The sequence below is a fragment of the Lemur catta genome, chromosome 1 (assembly GCF_020740605.2).
Source record: "Lemur catta isolate mLemCat1 chromosome 1, mLemCat1.pri, whole genome shotgun sequence".
In the NCBI taxonomy this organism is placed as follows: Eukaryota; Metazoa; Chordata; class Mammalia; order Primates; family Lemuridae; genus Lemur; species Lemur catta.
In genome coordinates, this window is record NC_059128.1 from 164,827,535 (window position 1) to 164,850,212 (window position 22,678).

General features: G+C 37.7%; 1 protein-coding gene across 8 annotated transcripts in view; it reads left to right on the forward strand.

Moving 5' to 3' along the window:
* The window catches only part of NEK11 (NIMA related kinase 11), a 237,768-nt gene that overhangs the window by 102,964 nt on the left and 112,126 nt on the right, over positions 1-22,678 (forward strand). For 7 of the 8 annotated variants that reach the window (XM_045538613.1, XM_045538625.1, XM_045538634.1 and 4 more), the window contains one exon: positions 285-399. In XM_045538613.1, the coding sequence (XP_045394569.1) occupies positions 285-399 (115 nt within the window). Of the gene's footprint in view, positions 1-284; positions 400-4,831; positions 5,275-22,678 lie in introns of those variants that run through there. The other variant, XM_045538661.1, reaches the window with a different exon arrangement.

The following is a 22,678-nucleotide window of genomic DNA, read 5'->3' on the forward strand; positions in this document are numbered from 1 at the left end:
CCCTGGGTATCCCACTTGACTCACCTAGTCATGGCCCTGAAACTGAGGCCCACGGAGGTTAAATGCTTTGCCCAAGGTCATCTGGCTTATTGATTCAGGGCTGTTTCTCTAATCCCAAGTTACCTTTCTGAAGTTTGAAATGATATCACGTTTAAGAGAAAAGATTAGGTAGGTAGACTTCTTTCCAAATAACATTTTAAATAAGAATATTGTTTCATTTGTGGTAGTGATATTCATATTTCCTTCTATCAGCTTCTCATGAATTGTTAATTACCTTCTACAAGGAATTCAATGAACCAACTTCAGAGAACCTGCCTGAGTCTCAGCCTATTCCTTTCCTGAACCTCGGTGAACTTGAGTCAAGTGTAGAGGACACTACAGCTGACCTTGGACATCATGGTATGTGTTTACGTCAGTTTTCAGAAGGGTGCTCTCAGCTGCTACACGAGTTGGTGGCTCTGCAGTTGGGCCTGGCTGGCCTCTGAGAGAAGCCCTTGATGTGTGTGATCACCTGCCATTGGTTTTCCAGGGCTGGGTTGTAAACAGGATGGATAGCAGAGAAGCCAGGAGTTTTTCTGTGCTCTCCATCTTCTTTGTAATAGTAAGGTGGAGTTGGAAACTCATACTGGGTGAGGGACCTCTTCTGGGTGTGTTAAACAATGTTGTCATTAACTTGACTTCAGAATAGCGTAGAACTCTGAATGCTCTGGAGCACTGTGTTTCCATGTTCCTCTGGCTGTCATAAATTTAAATTGAAGAAATTAAGCCAGGCTTTGGAAAATCAACTATTCTAATGTGTTGTCATTACCAGAAAATAAAAGTGCTCAGTGCTGTTACCTAAATGGAGTATATACACCATAGCTTATTGGTGAAAAGCTTTAGAGTAAACATTTTAGAGTAAAAAATTTGGCTGTATTAGGGAAGCCCCTGGCAACATAATCTCTCTAGGTCTCAGTTTTCTCTTGAAACAAGAGTAATATCTCCTTTCATGGTTATTACAAAGAGCAAATGAGACTAGGCATGTGGATTGCTCTTAGCTCAGTGTCCAGCACATAGTCATCACTGAAGAAGGAGAAGTAGTTAGGACACTTCGGGCAGGGAAGGGTTATGAATGTGGGGCCCTGCTCAATCATGTTTACCAGTCTCCCTAGTGTCTAGAACAAAGTGCCGGGAACATTATAGGCACTCAATAAATAATTCTTGAATGAATGAATGAGTAGATGAATAAATGAATGAATAATATGTGAATCTGGACCTCTGAGAAGCACACGCCCAGATGGGATAAAAATTGCAAGGTTATTTTTAGGGAAAATGCCTGCATGAAAGGAAATAGGGAAGGAGCTAGAAAAGGTGGAGCGAACTGTCAGACCATGATAAAAGTCCTATTCCAAGTGAAAAGAGAGGCTTGGTGGAAGTGTATTAGTCTGCTATGTAGTCAAAGGTAGCAAGGGCATCAGGAAGTCCTCAAGCAAAGTCAGCTGTCAGAGCCCCACCTTCCTATCCCCATCATGGGCCATGGGGAGGCATAGTAGCCTCTGAAAGAATGTAGGGATGGATTTCAGAACATGGCAGCTGGGATCCTTGGCTAATTGTGCTCCCTACAGTGGGAAGTCTGTGAGGTGCATCCTCATGGCTGCACAATGATATAGCAACTCTCTTTGGCAGTAGTTGGTTCTCTTTTCAAAGTGAGAATTAAGGTAGTGAAGCTCAAATTGTCTGGTTACCTCAGCCCAAATTTGCAGTTGAGGTCTTCCTGATAGAGCGTCTAGAGCTTGTGCTGCCTCCTTCAGCTGCATGGAGACTGGCACCTGAAGCTCTTTAGGTTGGTATTTGCCAGCTTTTAAAATGGTGCTGTGGAAGCCATCTTGTAACAGACGTCATTGACAAACACATGTGTGTATCAGACGGATTTGTGCCTTAGACCTATTTATTTTTTTAATATATTATTTGTTAGTTTCCAAAAGTAAAATTTGGAAGCATAGCAATATCCCATAGGGCTTTCTTTCTAAGAATACAAAACTGAGAATGGCCATTATGTCGTACCTGATATGTGTGCTTGTGCTCTGCTGTAGGACAGAGCCATCACTATGTATAAATAGGAAGCCCCAGGATAGGATATTGAATGGGTGGTCTAGACCAAGAAGTCTGGGCCTAGCCCCTGGCTTCAAATAAGAAAAGTACTTATTACTGCATTTCATAGGTGAGAAGCCAAAGACATTAAGTAATTTGCTCAAGGACCCTAGAGCTCTTGCTTTCTAGTCTGGCACCCTTTCTACATCCCCCAAGGTGTATGTATCTGGAGGTGGTGGGTAGGAGCAATAGACTTGTAAGAAAAAGACAAACATGTCAAGTGAATTGTACTTTCAAAAGGCAGAGAGTCTTTGTTATGTCTCTGTGCTAATTTTTGTGAATTATAATAGACAAATTACTCCTAAGCTGGCCCTAACCACAGGTTCCAGCTGCTGTAGACTCAAACTGGTATCCTCCTTACTTCTTGTTTTGTCTTTTGTCATGGAGGTTTCAATATAGTAGGCAGTATATTGATTTACCAGCCAAACTGGAAGTAGGCAATTCTACTCCTTTGACCACCTCATTCCTGCTATAAGGAAACACTACTTAGGTCTCCATAATAAGCTGTAAGATGGAAAAAACCTCACACATAGTAGTTTTAGGTAGACCAGATGCTTTGTAAAATACTTTAGATACTTCCCTTATTTTCTATTTCTTTACAAATTCATATTTTCTAAATGCTATCTTTCTTAACTATTAAATCAAAAAGAACTATGAAAATGCAAACCTTAGGCTTTGATAAATTACTAGAATGATGGGAAACTACAAAATGATTAGTGATAACATAGCTTAATTATAAAATTTTGGGTCATAAGACTTCAATTTGTTAGCTGAACACTGAAGTGGTTAATTATTTTCCCAATGCTCTTTGCCTTTTAGAAGATCCAACTTCAAACTTTCAGTACCCAGAGGAAGTTTTTGTTTATTTTTTATCTATCATGTATATGTAAAATAAAATTACACAGTGATCTTTTCAAAGCTCCTACATGAAATGTTTAATCACTCTTTGATGTTGAATTGGAAAATTCCCTCTGGGGTGTGAGGAGTTAGTTGCAGAGAAAAAAGATAGGATAAGACTTATTTTCATTTGATACGCATATAGCTGATTTAATCTAGCTAAAGTCAAGGGTAACCATTATGATCAAATGAGAAAGTAGAACTGGAATGTTAAAGAAATTATCACTATTTAGTTCCTTATATTTAATGCTGATGATCTCTTATACGTTAATTTTTACTAGGCACTTCCTAGCACTCTAGCCTTATTTTTAGCAACTCGCCCCTGAGTTCCCCGCCGTGTGGGCACGGAGAACCTGCGGCTTCGGGACTACATGTGGCCTTCTAGATCCTTGAGTGCAGCCTTTTGACTGAATCCAAATTTTATACAATAAATCCTTTTAATAAAGGGATTAATAAAGGGATTTGTTCTGTGAAGTTTGGATTTGGTCAAGAGGCTGTACTTGGGGATCTGGAGGGCCACATGTGGCCTTGAGGCCTCAGGTTCCCCGTCCCTCCGGGAGCCATTCAGATGTGGAGACTGGAGTGAAGTAAGGTCTTGGCTGCCTGCCCATAGCGTGACCAGCTGTGGTCTCTTAATTTCTCTTTCAGCCCCTCCTTGAGTAAGTCCTGAGTCCTTTCCCAGTGCTAGAGAAAATTCTGACCTCAAGGGGGTTGTACTTTGCCTGTAGGAACTTCAAATGCCCTTTTCAGTTGTAGGCTACTCTATGACTTATGATGTAACCACTTCCTTTTATTTTTATTATTATTTTTTTTTGAGACTGAGTCTCACTCTGTTGTCTGAGCTAGTGTGCTGTGGCATCAGCCTAGCTCATAGCAACCTCAAACTCCTGGGCTCAAGTGATCCTTCCGCCTCAGCCTCCCAAGTAGCTGGGACTACAGGCATGCGCCACCATGCCTGGCTAATGTTTTCTATGTATATATATTTTTTGGATATAATTTTTTTTGGATATATTTTAGTTGTTTGGCTAATTTCTTTCTATTTTTAGTAGAGATGGGGTCTCGCTCTTGCTCAGGCTGGTCTAATCTCTTCCTTTTAAATGTTTAAGTGGAAATAAGGTGAATTGAACTCAGTTAAATGTAGTATATTTTTATTATTTTAATTTTAAAAAAGAAAACCTCTACTCACTCAGCAGTTCCACTTTTAGATAGTTACCTGAAAGAAATGAAAGCATGTCTATACGAAGATCTGTACAGAAATGTTCTTAGCAGTTTTATTCATAAGTACTAAAAATATGAGACAAGTCAAGTCCATCAACAGGTGAATGGATAAACAAACTTGTATTCTGTCCATGCAATGTGTGCTGCTTGGCAATGCAGTGGAATGGACTACCAGTACACACACTACGGATAATACAACAGGCATTATGCTAAGTGAAAGAAACCTCATACAAGAGTTCATACTGATGATTCCATTTCTGTGAAGTTCTAGAAATGGTAGTACTTATCTATGGTGATAGAAACAAGGCCTGTGGTTGCCTGGGGGTTGTATTGGTGGGAATTGACTCTAAAAGGGCACAAGGGAACCTTTCATGGTGATAGAAACGTTTGAAAATTTGATATCTTGATTGTGGTGATGGTTACCCAGATATGTATATTTGTCAAAACTTATTGAACTCTATACTTTAATTGGGTGCATTTTATTGTCTATAAATTATACCTCATTAAAGTTAATAAATTAAAAAAATTTTAAAGTATCTAGAATAAAGAAAACATCATGAGTAATTCTTATCTGTCTTTGTTTTAGCTGATGAATGCCCAAGAGAGATGTGGGTGAAGCTGTGGAGATAGAAAGCAACTGGGAAGATCTCTAGATGTCAGTTGGGACACAAAGTCCTTAGTCTAGAAAATAATCATGGGGTTTGGGGTTTTCATCTAACGTCAACTGAACAACATTGTCTTCCACAGGAGTGTTAACAGAGATTGAGAGTCTTCTCTCAGGAGGAAAATTGTCTCTTTAGAGATGAGGTAGGGGTCCTTTATCTGCTCTCTCTTCAGTCTTTATAGGTGCAGGGCTCACATTTGAGTAGCAGATCTAAAAGGACCTAGTGCCCACTGAAGCAGCCTAAGCTAATGGGATGACAGGTGATAGCCCAGACTACAAAACCCAGCCCAAGACAGAGAGGCTGGTGGAACTGCCTGTCTCTTTAGCCCTCAGAAAAGAAGACCAAATGCTGAGGGTCACTTTTACACTCCTAGATTGCTCATCATTTCTAGAGCTTTAGAAGTCTATAAGACTTGATTCATAAACATAATTTATTTCATATCTGTCACATATTCCAGAGTTACATTTATATTTCATGATAGTGTATCTACCTGACTCTAATTTAATTTACTCCCAGGAATAAATATTTTCTGAGTTTTAGAGGATAATTAAAATGAATCTGTGAAGCTTGGTGGTTCATGCCTGTGATCCCAGCACTTTGGGAGACCAAGATGGGAGGATCACTTGAGGCCAGTAATTTGAGACCAGCCTGGGCAAAATAGACCCCACCTTTGCAAAAATAAAAAAATTAGCTAGGTGTGGTGGTGTGTGCTTTTAGTCATAGCTACTCAAGAGGCTGAGGAGGGAGGATCCCTTGAGCCAGGAATTTGAGGCTGCAGTGAGCTATGATCATGCCCCTACACTCCAACCTGGGCAACAAAGTAAGACCCTGTCTCTAAAATGAATGAATGAATGAATCTAATATTGAATGAAGACTGATTCTCCACCTGAGGCATATTTAATAATTTAAAGTGTTCCTTCTGGTATGACAAGCCTCTAACTGAAATTTAAAAGATTATAACCAATTTGAAAAATTAAAGTAGATACAAATTAACACCTGTCCAACCAGATACTTCATGTGGCATCCTGAGTAAGCATAAAAGAAATAGGGTGAAGAGGGGAGCAGTGGGTCCCCAGAACATCAGGTATTCATGGGAAAATTAGCACCCATGAACCTCTGAAATAAGCTATTCACCAGGGAACATTGTATGCAATCCCATGGTCCATCTCTTAGCTAAATATAAATTATACAGTAGTTATGAAACTAAAGGCCTTGTGCTGGCAGGGCAGAGAGCATCCTTAAGTGGCCTTACTTGGCCCATCGTGGTTCAGTTTTGGAATGAATCAATTAAGCAGAAAATTAAATAAGCTTCAATCATGGCATTAAGGTTGGATAGAACACAAACATAATAGAGTAAAATCTTATATAATGTGTGTTTCAGATAGCATTTTGGACAAAGCCATGGTATGGTTTTCTTTTAGTTGATGAATTTATTTTCTATGCATGCAAGTTTCACATCTGTTCTGATATTTCCTACCAGGACTTTTGATTAATCTCCGTGATCATTTTTCTCCTTTCTTAGAACATACCCTATGCTGCCTTATGGCAGTGAGGTTGTATACCTGACTCATGCTCTATTCTAGGTTTTAAAACTGGGATGTCTTTGTTAACAAGTCTTTTGAAAAGCACTTTTAAAATCAACACAGTTGGTAGTTATGTTGTAAAGATTATAGATACAGGATAAACAATAACATAAAAACCTGTCCAAATCTCATTCAAATAAGTACAGTCATGTGTCACTTAATGGTAGGGATACATTCTGGAAAATGCATGATTAGGGTGATTTTGTTCTTGTGTGAACATCATTGGGTGTACTTACACAAACCTAGTAGGCTTCCAAAAAGCCTACTATGCACCTAGGCTGTATGGTATAGCCTATTGCTCCTAGGCTATAAACCTGTACAGCATGTTACTGTGCTGAATACTGTAGGCAATTATAACACAATGTTAAGTATTTTTGTATCTAAATATATCTAAACATAGAAAAGGTATAGTAAAAATGCAGTATAGAAGATAAAAAGTGGCACACCTGCTTAAGGCATAGGGCACTTACCATGAATGGAGGTTGCAGGACTGGGAGTTGCTCTGGGTGAGTCGGTGAATGAGGAGTGAATATGAAGGCCTAGGACATTACTGTACACTACTGTAGGCTTTATAAAGGGTAAACTAGGCCGGGCGCGGTGGCTCACGCCTGTAATCCTAGCCCTCTGGGAGGCCGAGGCAGGTGGATCGCTCGAGGTCAGGAGTTCGAGACCAGCCTGAGTGAGACCCCGTCTCTACTAAAAATAGAAACAAACTATCTGGACAACTAAAAATATATATAGAAAAAATTAGCCGGGCATGGTGGCACATGCCTGTAGTCCCAGCTACTCGGGAGGCTGAGGCAGTAGGATCGCTTAAGCCCAGGAGTTTGAGGTTGCTGTGAGCGAGGCTGACGCCACGGCACTCACTCTAGCCTGGGCAACAAAGTGACACTCTGTCTCAAAAAAAAAAAAAAAAAAAAAGGGTAAACTAAATTTATAAAAAAATTTTTTTCTTCAATAATAAATTAACCTTAGCTTGTTGTAAATTTTTTACTTTATAAACTTTTAATATTTTAACTTTTGACTCTTTTGTAATAACACTTAAAACACAAACACATTGTATAGCTGTACAAAAATATTTTCTTTCTTTATATCCTCAGTCTGTAAGCATTTTTCTATCTTAACACTTAAATTTTTTTTTTTTTACTTTTTAAATTTTTTCTGTTAAAAACTAAGACACAAACATACACATTAGTCTCAGCCTACATGGGGACAGGATCATCAATATCACTGTGTTCTACCACCATATGCACTGGAAGGTCTTAAGAGCAATAGCATAAATAGAGCTGTCATCTCCTGTTATAACAATTCCTTCTTCTTGAATACCTCCTGAAAGAACTGCCCTTGGCTATTTTACAGGTAACTTTTTTTTTTTATAAGTAGAAGGAGTACATTCTAAAATAACAATAAAACACATAGTATAATAAATATATAAACTAGTAACTTAGTCATTTATTATCATTGTCAAGAATTATGTACTGTACGTAATTGTGTGTGTTATACTTTTATATCTGACCGTCAGTGCAGTAGGTTTGTTTACACCAGCATCACCACAATCACACGAGTAACATGTTTTGCGACAGTGTTATGATGGCTATGATATTAGTAGGTGATAGAAATTTTCAGCTGCCTTATAATGTTATGGGAACATCATCACATACGTGGTCTGTCATTAACCAAAACATCATTATGTGATGCATGACTGTACTTGTACTTTAAGATTGCTCTTGTTTGTCTCTCTTCCAAAATTCAGGTGTTGGTAATGTGATAGGATTAAGAGATGAAGTCATTAAGATGTTATTAGGTCATGAAGCATCCTTCCTCGTGAATGGAATTAGGTGCCCCATCAAAGGGCTTGATGAAGGGAATTCATCCCTCTTGCCCTTCCTTCTTTCACCATCTGAGGACACAGTGTTCCTCTACTCCAGAGGATGCCGCAATAAGGTGTCATCTTGGCAGCAGAAAGTAGCCCTCACCAGACAACCAAACCTGCTGGTGCCTTCATCTTGGACTTCCCAGCCTCCAGAACCATGAGAAATAAATTTCTGTTCTCTATAGATTACTCAGTCTGTGGTATTTTGTTATAGTAGTACAAACAGGCTTAAAAAAAAAAAAGGTAAAACTTGTAATGATAGTGTGTTATGCAGACTCAAGGAGAGTTGTATCTCAAAAATCTTAGCTGGAAGTGCTCTGGGGAGTTGGGTTGCTACTCAAAGTAGCCAGAGTCATGACAAGGACACTTAACGCCTGTATGCATGTGAAGAGTGTGAACAATTATATTTCATGAAATTTCAGAGTGGTGAAAAAGCAGTATCTCTAAATATATTATATAATATGGGAACATAAATTTTGTTACTAAATTAACAATATAAACAGAAATTTGTATTTCATTTATTTTCCTAATAGTTTGATGTTCAAGTCTGATATTCTTATTAGAAAATGGGACAAGTTTTAAAATTTTCCAGGTTTCCTTATAATTAGACATACAATATTTCATCCAGTCTAAAATATACATTTTTACACATTTTAACATCTCTAAAATTGAAATGCATCTTAAAATAGATGATGTGTCATAATTTAATGGACAGTGTTTTTATTAGTGATATGTAATGTAATAGTGATATGTAATGTGCATTTTTAAATTGATAGTGTCTTTGATTAAACAAAATACAATATGGTATTTCTCAACTGTATTGGTCAGGCTAGGCTAGACTTGCTGCTGTAACAAATACACATATTGACTTAGGTAACAAAGGGTTTATGTCCCATTCCCATAAAGTCCAATGTGAGTAAAGAATTGATCTAGGGCAGATCTTCCCTATTCAGTGACTAAGTTTCTCCTGGTTTCTCCTGTTTTGTGCTACCACTGTCTCAATGTCTGGCTTTCAATGTTCCCACAGCAGCAGAAAGAGTAGATGGGAGGAAGCATGCTCATGTGTAAATTCCTCACCTGGAAATCACTTCCTCTCAATTTCATTGACTAAAACTAGTCAGGCATGGGAAGAGGGGTCTTCCCTGTGCCCAAGGAGGACAGAATCAGATATGGATTGAACACCCATGATTTCTATCACAGCAGTCCATCTTAGTTACCTGACTCTGAAGTCAGGGTAATGAATGAAACCCAAGTAGATAATTGAATGGTATAAAGTCTATGTTTCAATAAGATAGACTAATCCATTTATTTGTTTTCAAAATAATGCATTGGCTTGAACCAAATATTAACCAAAATAAACTTATTTCTTCATATCACATCACAAAGCTGATGACAAAAACAATGTATTTTTTAATCTTTACATTTTATGATTAAGCCTGAAAAGCAAAACTTTTAATGTATGTGAAGCAATTCTTAAATTGGTTCTTAAATCTCTTAATTCAGTCATTAATATGTAAAATTCTATATTGGGGCCATATGAGGCCTTGCCAAAGCTGCGCTGGTGGACAGGTTTATAGTTGTAAGGACAATATTTACAGTCTGTCTTAGCTCCTCTTTTCTATCAGCTGAAGAAAGCTATTGTGGTAGGTAGAAGAATGGGCCCCAAACCTGTCTACTTCCTAATCTCAGGAAGCTGTGAATATGTTAGGTTACATGGCAAGAGGGAATGAATTAAGGTTGCAGATGGAACTAAGGTTACTAATTAACTGACTTTAAGATAGGGAGATTATTCTGAATATTTAGATGGGCTCAAGGTCACAAGAGTTCTTAAAAGTGGAAGAGGGAGGCATAAAGGGGAGAACCAGAGAGATGAAAGCGTGAGGACTTGGCCTGGCATTGCTGCTCTGAAGTTGGAGGAAGGGAGTCATGAGCGAGGGAAAGCAGGTGACCGCTAGAAGCTGGAAAAGGCAAGGAAATGGATTTGCCCTCCCTAGAGCCCCCAGAGAGGAAGGCACTCTGCCAACAACTGGATCTCAGCTTAGTAAGATGTGTGTCAGATTTCTGATCTAAGGCTATAAGATAACTTTGTGTTGTTTTAAGGCACTAAATTTGTAGTTATTTGTCACAGTAGCCATAGGAAGCTAGCATAGCTATATTGGATTATATATGCTTCCAGTCAACTAACAACCATCTTTGATTCATACGCTGGTTTTTTGTTGAAGTGACTGAAACATTTTGCTTTGTTGTTTAGGCCAGACTTCAGAGATTTGTGATAGGTGTTTAAATTAATATTTTCTGATCTTTGTAAAGGGACTTCTTGTTTTGTTTCGTGGCACTGAGGGCCACATCAGTACCGGGCACTAATTGTTTGTTGTAGGTGGGAAAGCCTCTTAGAATCACCTGTCAAGCTCTTTCATTATTTGAGGTGAAATAGCACATCTCCAAAAAAAAAAAAAAAACCAAAAAACTTTTCTGGCAAGAAACTATGGCAGCAATTTCTAATACCCTTTGTCACTCATGACTAAGAGCATTTTCCACTGACTTATCTTTTTCTCTTGCTTTCAAAAAAACCCTCTAAATAGAAAAGTAAGAAACCCAAAAAAGATCCAAAATGATTGTTTTGTCTCATAGTAGTGTATATATGTGTGAGCAGTATAATGAATTTGACTTATTCTAAAATCAGTCAATTTTTCCACATCTGCCTTCAGGGAAGTATGTTTGTGAAGTTGCCAGCATTTGCAACTCACCAGGTAGATTTGTTTCTGAGCTTACAGGATGGGTTCTTTATAAATCCATCTTATTGTGGGAATATATTTATATGAATGTGTGGTGTAAATTTACCTACCCAGCTTCACAGCTAACCTTGATCATCCTTTCCTGCTAACCCCTTCACTTATCTGGATTTCTTTTTTCTGGCCAATTCTCCTTTAAATTATTAATAGGAATCCTTCTATTCCTATTAAAGATTAGTTGGCAGAGTAAATATTTGTAGATAAGTTTAAGATGTCTGCAGTCATTCATTGCATGCATTTGCACTGGGCATTTTGAGGTGTAGAGATCAAAGTGACTTTACTCTTTTTATATCTCAGATTAATTTTCTCTTTGGAATCTAGGAAAAATGAACAAACTCAGCCCTCTTCCAAGCTTAATTCTGTATGACCTGTTTTCTTGGTGTCAAATAGGATGGGACTAAATCAACCCCCTTCCTTCCTTCCACCTCCCCACAATTCCATTTTAAGATATAATAATTTGATAGTTTGCATAAGCAGTTGATTATGAACATATGGTGTCTAACCATATATTTAGCCTTCATTTATTTGTGAGATTACACATTTAAAACAAGACCAACCTTTATTCATGGCACCCTGAAAGAGAAATTTTAGTGGTATACTTGAGAGGGCGGAAAGGTGACTACTGGTTAGGAAAAAGCAGGTTTTGGAAAATTTTTAAAAATGTTTTCCTTGGCCCCTTTATCTCTGTGCCATTGTTGAAGAGAGTGGATCAATGTCCTGAATGTGCTAACATGTTCACAGGCCGCGATTTTATCTGTCCCTGAGAACTGCACCATTCTTTGAAGCCATCATGATGTCATTCCATGCCACACCTCTTACTCTTTACTGTCAGTAAATCCTGCTCCTACAATCCTTGCTCTCTCAGCTAAAAATTCCATCCAATAGGCATCACGGTGAAAGCATATATTTTCCACTACATTGTCAATACTTATTGATTCAGACTGGGCATGGTGGCTCATGCCTGTAATCCTAGCACTTTGGGAGGCTGAGGCGAAAGATCACTTGAGCCCAGGAGATCAAGACTGCAGAGAGCTCCAACCTGGGTGACAGAGTGAGACCCCATCTCTAAAAAAAAAGAGCACCAGTGCTTTTTGTCTTAAAACAGCATACATTTCTTGCAGAGATTAATTCAGCTGGAGAAACAGTAGAATAACAAGTTGCCAGAAGAGGCTAAATTGGGAACATCAGTGTTCACCTATAATATTTTTTTCTTTTTTCTCGAGGAAGATTATAATCTAATTTCACTGAACAGATACCAGAGAAGTGAAAAATAAATATGAGAATAAAGGAGTTCCTGATACGGGAATAGAATCCTCCATGCATACTTTTTGAGTCCCCTGGCCATTGCTTCTTTCCTTACATAGGTCATTAAATATGAAATGTCCGATTTCAAATCAAAAGTTTAGTATATCTCAAACAAGAAGAAACACAGTCACAATATGTGTCTGAATTATTGACACAATTTTGTCATCTTAACGGTAGCTTGTATTATGCTGGCAGGGAAGAAGCCTAGAGAGCCAGTGGAGTGATGATGAAATCGTGAAAGGCATTTTTCACAGCTTGTTGAGTATCGAATATTTTTTCTTGTAAGAAGTGGTGCAAAGTGTGGAAGAAGTGGTAGTCAGTTGGTGTAAGGTCTAGTGAATATGGTGGATGACAGAGAGTTTCTAAGTCCAGTCTCTGTAGTTTGAGCAGCGTTGTTTGTATGACATGTGGTCAAGCGTTGTCTTGTAAGAGGATTGGCCTGTCTCTATTGATCAGTCTCGGCTGTTAAATTGCAAGCATCCTCATCATTTCATCCAACTAGTTATAGTAGACATCTCCTATAATCTGTTGACTAAGTTTTCTGAAGCTGGAAAGGTAATGCCAGCGCTGGACCACCAAACAGATACCATTAGCTTTTTTTGATGAATATTCAGTTTTTGACTGTGTTTTGGCACTTCATCTTTATCCAACCATTGTGCTGAACACTTGCAATTGTCAAAAAGAATTCATTTCTTATCAAATGTAACAATACAATGTAGAAACGGCTCACCTTTATGTCATGAGAGCAAAGAAGGCAAGCTTCAAGATTATTTTTCTTTTGATGTTTATTTAATTTATTTAGTACCCATCTATCCAGCTTTTTTACCTTGTTGATTTAAATGGTCTAATATTGTTGGAATAGTAACATCAGACCTTGTTAATTTATGCATAGGTTGAGACAAATTCACTTCCAGTACTGTTTTTAGTCTGTCATATCCACCTTGGTCTCAGGTCGTCCACATGGTTCATTTTTAAGATTAAAATTACCAGAATGGAACTTTTTAAACCATCAACATACTGTGTGTTCATTAGCCAGATCCTTTCCAAACACTTTGTTGATATTTTGAGCTGTCTGTATTGTATTGGTTTTACAATGGAACTCATATTTGAAAATAATATGAATTTTTGACTTATCTATGGTTGTACAAAAATTATTCTCAAAAAAATTTGAAAGATGGTCACAAGTTAAAACCTACATTTGAAAGAATGAGGATGTACCTTTACAGTAAAAATAAAACAAGAATTGTCAAAGTGAAATATCGTAGATATTAACTGTCAAGCTTAGTACTTAAGGAAATCAGACATTTCATACTTAATAACCTAATAGCTACCCCCTATATTTATATAATCTCTTAGGTAAGCCATGAACCATACAAAAACATGGTTTCTTTTTCTGCAATAACCATAGAATAGTATTTTATTTAATGGAAGTGGCCACATCGCGACAAAGTAATCCTCCCAGGCTCCTTAGTATATTTCCTGCCTGAGAATTAATGAGAATAAAAAGGTTGTATGAATTGCAGTCTGTGTTATAGGTGCACACTTGTCAATTTTGTCTGCAACAGTTTAGTCTCCCCATGGAATTGATGATAGCACTTTCCATGTGACAGAGCACAAGCAAATATTGGTTATTGGATTAGTCTTTATTTTTTAATAACAGGCCTGGTAGGGCCACTATGTGAAAATACTTTTTAGTGGTTGTGTTGGCTGGGTCCTCTGGAAAGCAGACACCAAGACAGAGTTAGAAGTACAAGAGATGTACTGGAGGTAATGTCTGTTGAAAGAAAAGTGTCAGAAGGATCAGGAGCAGGTAAAGAGCCTTTAGACTGTGATACAGGTCTGATGCCTGTGAAAGGTAAGCCGGAAGGAAGGAGGACTGGGTAGGAAAATCTCAGACTGCACTGGATCTCTGAAACAGCCTCAGTCAGCCCAATAGGCAACTCTGGTACAAAGATTTCCCATAGAGGAATCCTATATTGGGCAGAAATGCTATGCCCTCCTATCCCCCACTAGCTCAAATGCTCAACCAATCCCCAACATGCTGCAGCTGGAGGCTGTGAGCTCACTGCATACCTTGCAGCTAATCAGCAGATTCTTGAAAGGAGATCTGAGAGGCACACCCCCATAGATGCCACGGTGCTCATTTGAGCCATTCTGTACGCTTGAGATAATAAAACAGTATTTGGATAAACAGTCTGTAATTCAGTATTTTTCTCTAACTTACCTCCAATATGTTCAAAGTAAGAATGACTAATATGTCTGGAATATTCCTAGGCATCTCAGAAAAATCCACTAAACTGGAAGCCACTGGTATAGTTGAGATTGGGGACCAGATTTTGTCTTTTCTTCACTTCTGCTGTTTGCCAGCTGTGTGGGCCTGGGTAAAAAAAATTAGTATTTCCAAGCTTCAGTTTTCTCATCTGTATAATGGGAATAATAATACCCATTTTTGCAGGGGTTTAGTGAGGAATAAATTAAATGGCACACAAAGAGCTTAGCACAGTACATGAAACAGAAAGTACACAGTAATCTTTTACTAAAAAACTATAATCAATGTCAAAGCAAGGTGTAATATTTTCTCCAGTTCCAAATAAAACATTTTAAATGGTAATGAATAATATTTCAGTTTTTAACCACCCAGGAAACCTTCCAATTTTAGCTTATAAGCATCTTCACTGTATGAATTAAGTACAATTTGGAATGCAGTAATTTTTATTTGCTATAGCTTTTGCACTTATCAAAAATATAAAATCACTTTGGCTTAGTTCCACTTATTAAATTGTGGTCTTGATGATATCTATCTGGGCCATTTACTTTAGCACCAAGAGAAATTATCTTCTGTGTCAGGACTGTAGACAGCTCCCAGAATTAGAGCCAAGTCCCTACAAATGTGTGCAGGGATAGAGAGAGGGAATGCGGACAACCGTGAATGGTCCTCTAATCCATGCCAAGGAAACCATGTCTAAATGGACACCCTCCTGTTGGAGGGCTAGGGATGCCACTGTTATAGCCAGAAGTAGAAGCAGGAAAAAGTTCTTTCTTTGAATTATGCTCCTTTGCCAGCCATCCAGAACCCATAAACTGGCAGCTAAAATTTCCAGCTATTTTCTCTAAGGACATTATAAATGTAAATATCTTTTGTGCTAAGGAGCATAATAAGAACAAGAATATACTTTTTCCACTATAGTCTCATTTGGGATTTAGGCCAAACTCAATGGATTAAAATGTAGAGCTTGGTGAGTATAACTATGAATTTTGCAATGGAAATATTCAGGTAATGCATGCAGCTATTTTAAGGGAACTCTCTGCTTTGTGTTTATAATGAAATCAGGTGATTTGCCTAATACATAGGGATTTGTTCTTCCTTTTACCTCAGAGGCTATATGTATAAGTGAATTCCTGGTTTTAGCCAAGTTGCTCTGAATTACTTTTATTATTTTCTGCTTTAGTTAGAACATAAAGAAATTCCAGCAGGCTGCTTTTTCATAGCACAGATTGCATAGACAAGGCAAAGTCTGTGCTCATTTCAAATGACTGTATGATTTTGCCTCCCTTAGGGCTGCACCTGGCATTAGAATATTCCAGATAGGATTTAATTTGCATGGTTTTATCATTTGTTTCTTATCACAAATCTATTGAGATAGGCAGGTCAGATTTATATTAAAGATAGGCATGTTCTAGAAATGAAATATAGTAGCTTGTTCAAGACACTATTTTTTTTGACTACTGTATGTTGTAAATGGCTATAAGGTGTCTTCAGAAATTTTTTGGTTTATAAGAGATTTTATTAAAATAAAAATTAATTGGAACAGATTATCCTAATAACAATATAGTTCTCACTCCTTTTCTTAAGTGCCAGAGAAAAGGGTGAAGTTGTGGCTAGAAGGCTGGTATTGCTTACCTCTTGGGTCTGCCCATAGAGTGGGTTATGCCTGTGATGTCATTCATCTTATGAAGGTTGTAGAATGGCTGCTTTAAGGGAAGACAGGCTGGATGTAAGCCTCCTCTTTGAGGGTCCCAGTCTAGTCTTGTCCATACTCAGGAGTGAGAGAAGTCTTAATAATCTGAGTCTAGCCTCTCAAGGTGACCTGGCTTGTGTGTGTTCTGCGTCCAGGCTTTCCAATTGGGCTGCTTATCAAAATCCCTTTTGGAGATTTGAGAAATACAAATGCTATGGCCTCTGTTGTGTTAGACTCTGATTTAGAAGGTCTTGGTCAGTGGTTCTCAAACCACACTGTGCATGAGAATTGATTACCTGAGGCTTGCTAAAACACAGCTTGCTGGGCTCAGTGGTATGCTGGAGCTGACTCCCACGGACTCTCAGAGCCTGTTGTATATATCTCTTTCTAATCTGTGTTCAGTGATATCATATGAATAGCTTGAAGTTGGCCATGGCAAGAGAATTTACATCAGGGACATGGGCAAACACTAATAATCAGGGCTCCCCTCTCCCCAAGAGCTAGTTGTTAAACACCAGCACACCACTGGCATAGCTCTGCCTCCAGAGCTTCTGCTTCAGTAGGTCTGGGGTAGAGCCCAAGAATTTGAATTTCTGACAAGCTCCCAGGTGGTGTTAATGCTGCTTGTTTGAGAAGCACACACGGAAAGCAGTTTGTCTAGAACTATACTGTCAAATTCTATAGCCACTAGCCACATGTGGTTATTTTAATTTAAATTAATTAAAATTAAATGAAATTTAAAAATATATTCCTCAGTCACATTGTAAGTACTTAATAATTACATATGGTTAGTGGCTACCATATTGGACAGCACACTTCCAGAACGTTTCATCATCAAAGAAAGTCCCATTAGGCATCGCTGCTCTAGGGTAAAATCCATGTATCTAAATTTTGTAAAAGTCCTACCAGTGATTCTGGTGGGAAGCCTGTTTCAATAATCACTACAATTATTAAATGTTGGTCTTATATTTCGACTTAAAAGCAAACTTACAAAAAAATCTATTTCCCTCATTTTCTAATTCTTACCTGGGAGGAGGGATTGGTTTGCTGAAATTCCCAAATACTGACAACATATATTAATAACCCTTTCCTTTTTTCATAGATGAGAACATTGAGGTACAAAGAGGTAAAAGACAAAAGAGGTATTGTTGAACAGGGACCCAGCCCCAACTCTATAACTTTGAGTCCAGAAGTTTCTCCTCCAAGCTGTGACAGCTTTCCACTAAATAGAAGAAATCAGTACAGCTGTTTGGTTGAAGTCCTACCTCCAGATCATATCAGGGCCCAATACTGTGGTACATTTACACTGCCTCAGACTAAACATGTGGCAGGTGAAAGCCCCAAAGTTCACACAGATTAAAAAGAAGATCTTTCAGACTTTATCTAGTAACAATTTCCTCCCAACCAGTGAAGGACAAGACTTAAACCTATTAAAAGCCAATTGACCGAGTTAATGAGTCAGAACTGTTAAAACAGCCAATTATGCAAGACTAAAGAGGGAATACAATTTAAGTAGAGGTGAGGGGTCAGGTGAAATAGCTAACAGTCATTAGGGACATCTGGGAGCAAGCAGCCAAACCCTGAGTTAATGAGGGGTACACAGGCACATATGGACTTGACACTGGGAAAGAGTGAGGGTTGGCCTGGGGTACCATCATGTGTGGGTGTGTCCCTTATGTGCAGTTGTGTAGTGTCCTGTTTAATACACAGCCTGGTATAGAGAAGTGTGGTTTGTGAGTTCCCATCTCCAAGATGCTTGTGTGGCATAAACAATGTCCATTTATTTCAGTTCCTTTATGACTGAAATTTTATATTTTTCACAATGATTAGAAAATAGCCAGTGCTGTTTCTTTTTCCTCTAAAATTTTTATTATAATAGATTTTATTTTCTTAAGTGGCAATTTACCCCTCTGAGCTTCAAAAGCTGTTGCCTTGTGTGGTTCTATAGAAATCTCTTCAAAACTACCTGTTTTTTCTTCTTTCTGGACTTCCTTTTAGGAATTCTTCCTTTTAGCAATTTTACACTGCTGTTATTCTTGTACTTTTGTAGGTACCCTTATATCCTTGAACCTTTGCATCGTACTTGACCTTCCTGCTCCTAGGCAATTGCGTCTCATATCCTGCAGCAAGGCATTGCCTGTACACCATTTTCATCAACATTCAGCCTTCAGCAAATACTTATCAGGCAGCTACTCTGCTGGGAAAAGGGAAGGCAGTGTAGTGAGCAAGAGACTTGACTCTTCCCTGTAGGGCCTACAGTGACGTTTTCCTCTGTCTCTTGTGTTTAATTACTTCTTGTTGTGGGTTGAATTGTGACCCCCAAAAGACGTGTCCCTATAGAACCTCAGAATGTGACCTTATTTGGAATAAAGATCTCCCATCTAAGTACTAGCCAGGTCCGACCCTGCTTAACTTCTGAGATCAGATGAGATCTGGAATAAAGATCCTTGCAGATATAATTAAGGTAAGGATCTTCAGATGAGATCACGTTGGATTACAGTGGGCCCTGAATCCAATGACAAATCTTTATAAGGTAAGAGAAAACAGACATAGAGACACACAAAAAAGGTGATGTAAAAAGATTATACTGATACATCTACAAGCCAAAGAACACCAAGGATTGCTGATGGCTGCCATAAGCTACGAAGGAGGCATGAAACGGATTTTCCTTCAGAGCCTTTAGGAGGGACCATCCTTGATTTTGGACTTCTGACCTCCAGAATTGTGAGAGAATAAATTTCTGTTGTTTTAAGCTACCAAGTTTGTGGTACTTTGTTACCAGCAGGCTTAGGAAACTAAGACACTCTCTGTCTTTGCTTGTTTGGGCTGCTGTAACAAAATTCCATGGACTTGGTGGCTATAAACAACTGAAATTTATTTATTATAGTTATGGACACTGAGAAGTCCAAGATCAAGGCACTGGCAGATTCAGTGTCTAGTGAGGGCCCATTTCCTTGTTCATAAATGGCACCTTCTCACTGCATCCTCTCATGGTGGAAGGGGCAAGGCAGGTCTCTGGGGTCTTTCTCATAATATTTTGAGAATGTGCTGAAGGTAGGAAAGCTACAGAGAGACCAATTATTGCCATAATCCAGGGATGAAACAGTGGTACCTTGGACCAGTGTGATAGTGGTGGTGGGGTGGTGAGAAGTGGCTGAATTCTGGACATTATTGTGTAGATATGGCTGATAGGATTTTCTGACACACTAGAAGGTAGGGTGAGAGTGAAGGAGTAGAGTCAAGGGTAACACCAAGGTTTTTTGCCTGAGCTCTGGAAAGAATGGATTTGCCATTGGTTGAGATAGGGAGGACTTGGGAGAGGTCATACTGGAAGACAATTATAAATATGAAAGGATTCAAGAAATGGAACACCTTTGAGTTCTTTCTGATTAAATGTAGCAAATCAAGATTGAAAAGAAGATCTGCTAAATAGGATAAATGAAGTGCTAGTGAGTAGAATAATGTCTACAGATTCTGAGGTTAGAATGTAACCAAAATATTTCACATACTGCTAAATTGTCCTTTGAGTAAGAGGTAACAACAGACAGACATAGGCTTATAAGAATTTAGAAAAGATAACACCTTTTAAAAATATCTACTGATAGTTTAATGAGAAAAATAAAAATTAAGAACTTAAGAATTAAGAAATTGTGGTCAAAATTATAGTGGGGGCATTGAATTCCTTGATCCACGATAAAATTCCAGGATAATCTCCCTATTATAGAGACTAAAGATCTCTAGGAATTATAGTTTCAGAACAAAATATAATTATTATAAATATTACAGACCTTAACAACATAAAAATAACATATAACCAAAATGGGAGGGAAAAGGAGGTACATTGTGAAAAGCCTTAGTGTACTGTCTTCCTTATCAGTAATGTTAGGGAGTAAATTAATATTATCTAAAAGTGAAACATATAGCCAATAAAATACATAACTCCAGCTTCATATTTTTTATAATTTATTCTTATCCTGACAGAGATATATTAGTAACTAATATCTTTTTGATAAAGGAACATTCATCTAAAGTTCAGGAATTAGTCAGTTTCAGTTTATTCTTTGTTAATTAAAAATATTACATTTAATGCCTGGAAAAAATAACACTGTGTTGCTTTCCTAGTGCTGCTGTAACAAATTAACACAAACTTAGTGGCTTAAATAATACAAATTGATTATCTTACCGTTCTGGAGATCAGAAGTCCAAAATTTGTCTCTTGGGGCTAAAATCAGGATGTCAGCCGGGCTGCCTTCCTACTGGAGGCTCTAGTGACCTTGCTGTTTCCAGCTCCTAGAGGATCCTACATTTCTTGGCTTGTACCCCGCCCCCCTTTCCTTATCTTGAAAGCCAGCACCATTGGATCAAGTCCTTCTTATGCCACCATCTCTCTGGTTCTCTCTCTTCAGCACCCTGTCCCACTTCTAAGGACTCTTGTAACTACATTGGCCCCACCCAGATAATCCAGGAAAATCTCCCCATTTTAAAGTCAGCTGGTTAGTGATCTTCATTCTATCAATCTTAATTCCCTTTTGCCACATAAGATAACATATTACAAGTTTTGGGGATGAGGATGTGAACATTTTTGGGCCTATTATTCTGTCTACTACAAACACTTTAAATACTGTTAAAAATTTAACTTTTAAAAAAAGTTAAAGGCAGTCTTTTTGGTACTAGGACATCTTTACACTCTTAAAAATTGTTCAGGACATCAGAGCATTTATTTATATGAGTAATATCTATAGATACATTCTGTGTCAGAAAGTAAAACTGAGAACTTAAAAACTAGTAATTTAAAAATATGATAATAAATCTACATGTTAACATAAATAGAATATTTATCATGACATTGGATATGACAATGATTTCTTGGATATGACACCAAAAACATAGGCAACAACAAAAAACAGGTAACTTGGGCTCAAAAACTTTTCTGTGTCAAAGGGCAGTAACAATGGAATGAAATGGCAACCCACAGAATGGGAGAAAATATTTGCAAAGCACACATGTGATAAGGGATTAATATCCAGAATATATAAAGGACTCTTAAAACTCAACAATAACAACAACAACAACAACAAAAAATAAACAGCCCAATTAAAAAATGGGCAAAAATTGTTCAGGACACCAAATAGCTTTTCTTTGTATGGTTATATTATAGGTATATACTATATCTGAAAGTAAAACTGAGAACTTGAAAAGCAGTCATGTAAAAATAACAATAATAAACTTATTACATGATAATATAAATAGAATATCTATTATGAAAATTAACTATATTTTCAAAAATAAAAAATTTGCTGAGAAGACTGACATTATTTTACATTTTTATAATTTTTTAATGACTGGCCTAATAGAAGGCAGCTGGATTCTCGTATCTGCTTTGCATTTAGACCATTGTGACAGTACATGCCATGTAGTCTCTGTATACTAATGATAGGACAAGAGTGAAAAAGGCACATAACAACTTAGTATGGTCATGAGATAGTTCAGTGTTTAGATTCCCTGAAAGCATCTCAAGGACTCCCAGGGGTCCTTGGACCACTCTTTGGGAACTGCTGTTATAGGCATGAGGTGAAACACTGAAAGAATTGGCATTAAATATTCTGGGATATCATGAATAATTTCTCCATCTGTACTGCCCTATTGAACAATTTTTAATAAACTGGAAAAGGGATAATGAAGCAGTAGGAGCCCATTCCATGAATAGGGTGCTGTAAGGTAAAAAAGCCTTACTCTATTTGAATTTCATGGTTGTGAAATCATTAATAAGCAGAACTATTATTTCTAGTATTATTGTAATAGTCATAAAATTCTGCATTCTTACTGAGATGATGTACTTTTATACTTTAATCAATATCATTTTGTGTGATAAGTAGGTAGATATAAGATCTTGAAATTGTTTTGTGGGGCCTCCTATGGGGATAATTGTGTGGTAAAGTGTATTTATTTACTTATATATTACTTCCAAAGAGTTTGGAAGTTTCAAAATGAATCATCCAAATGCCTGGCTCCAGCATTTTCTAGGCATAGCAGTTTTTTCATCATTGAGAATCCCAAATAAGATGCAAATTGTCTGATAAATAATTTTGTGTTGCTTTTCAACTTTTCAGAAAAATAGTCCTTGGAGAGCTGTAGCATGAGCAAATGCAATCAATGCATTAAGGCAGGTTGATTTTAAGCTTTTATCATGATAGAAATAAAACCTTCAGACACTGGGAGATGTGGTGACAGTGAAATATGTTCTGTCCCTTGTGGC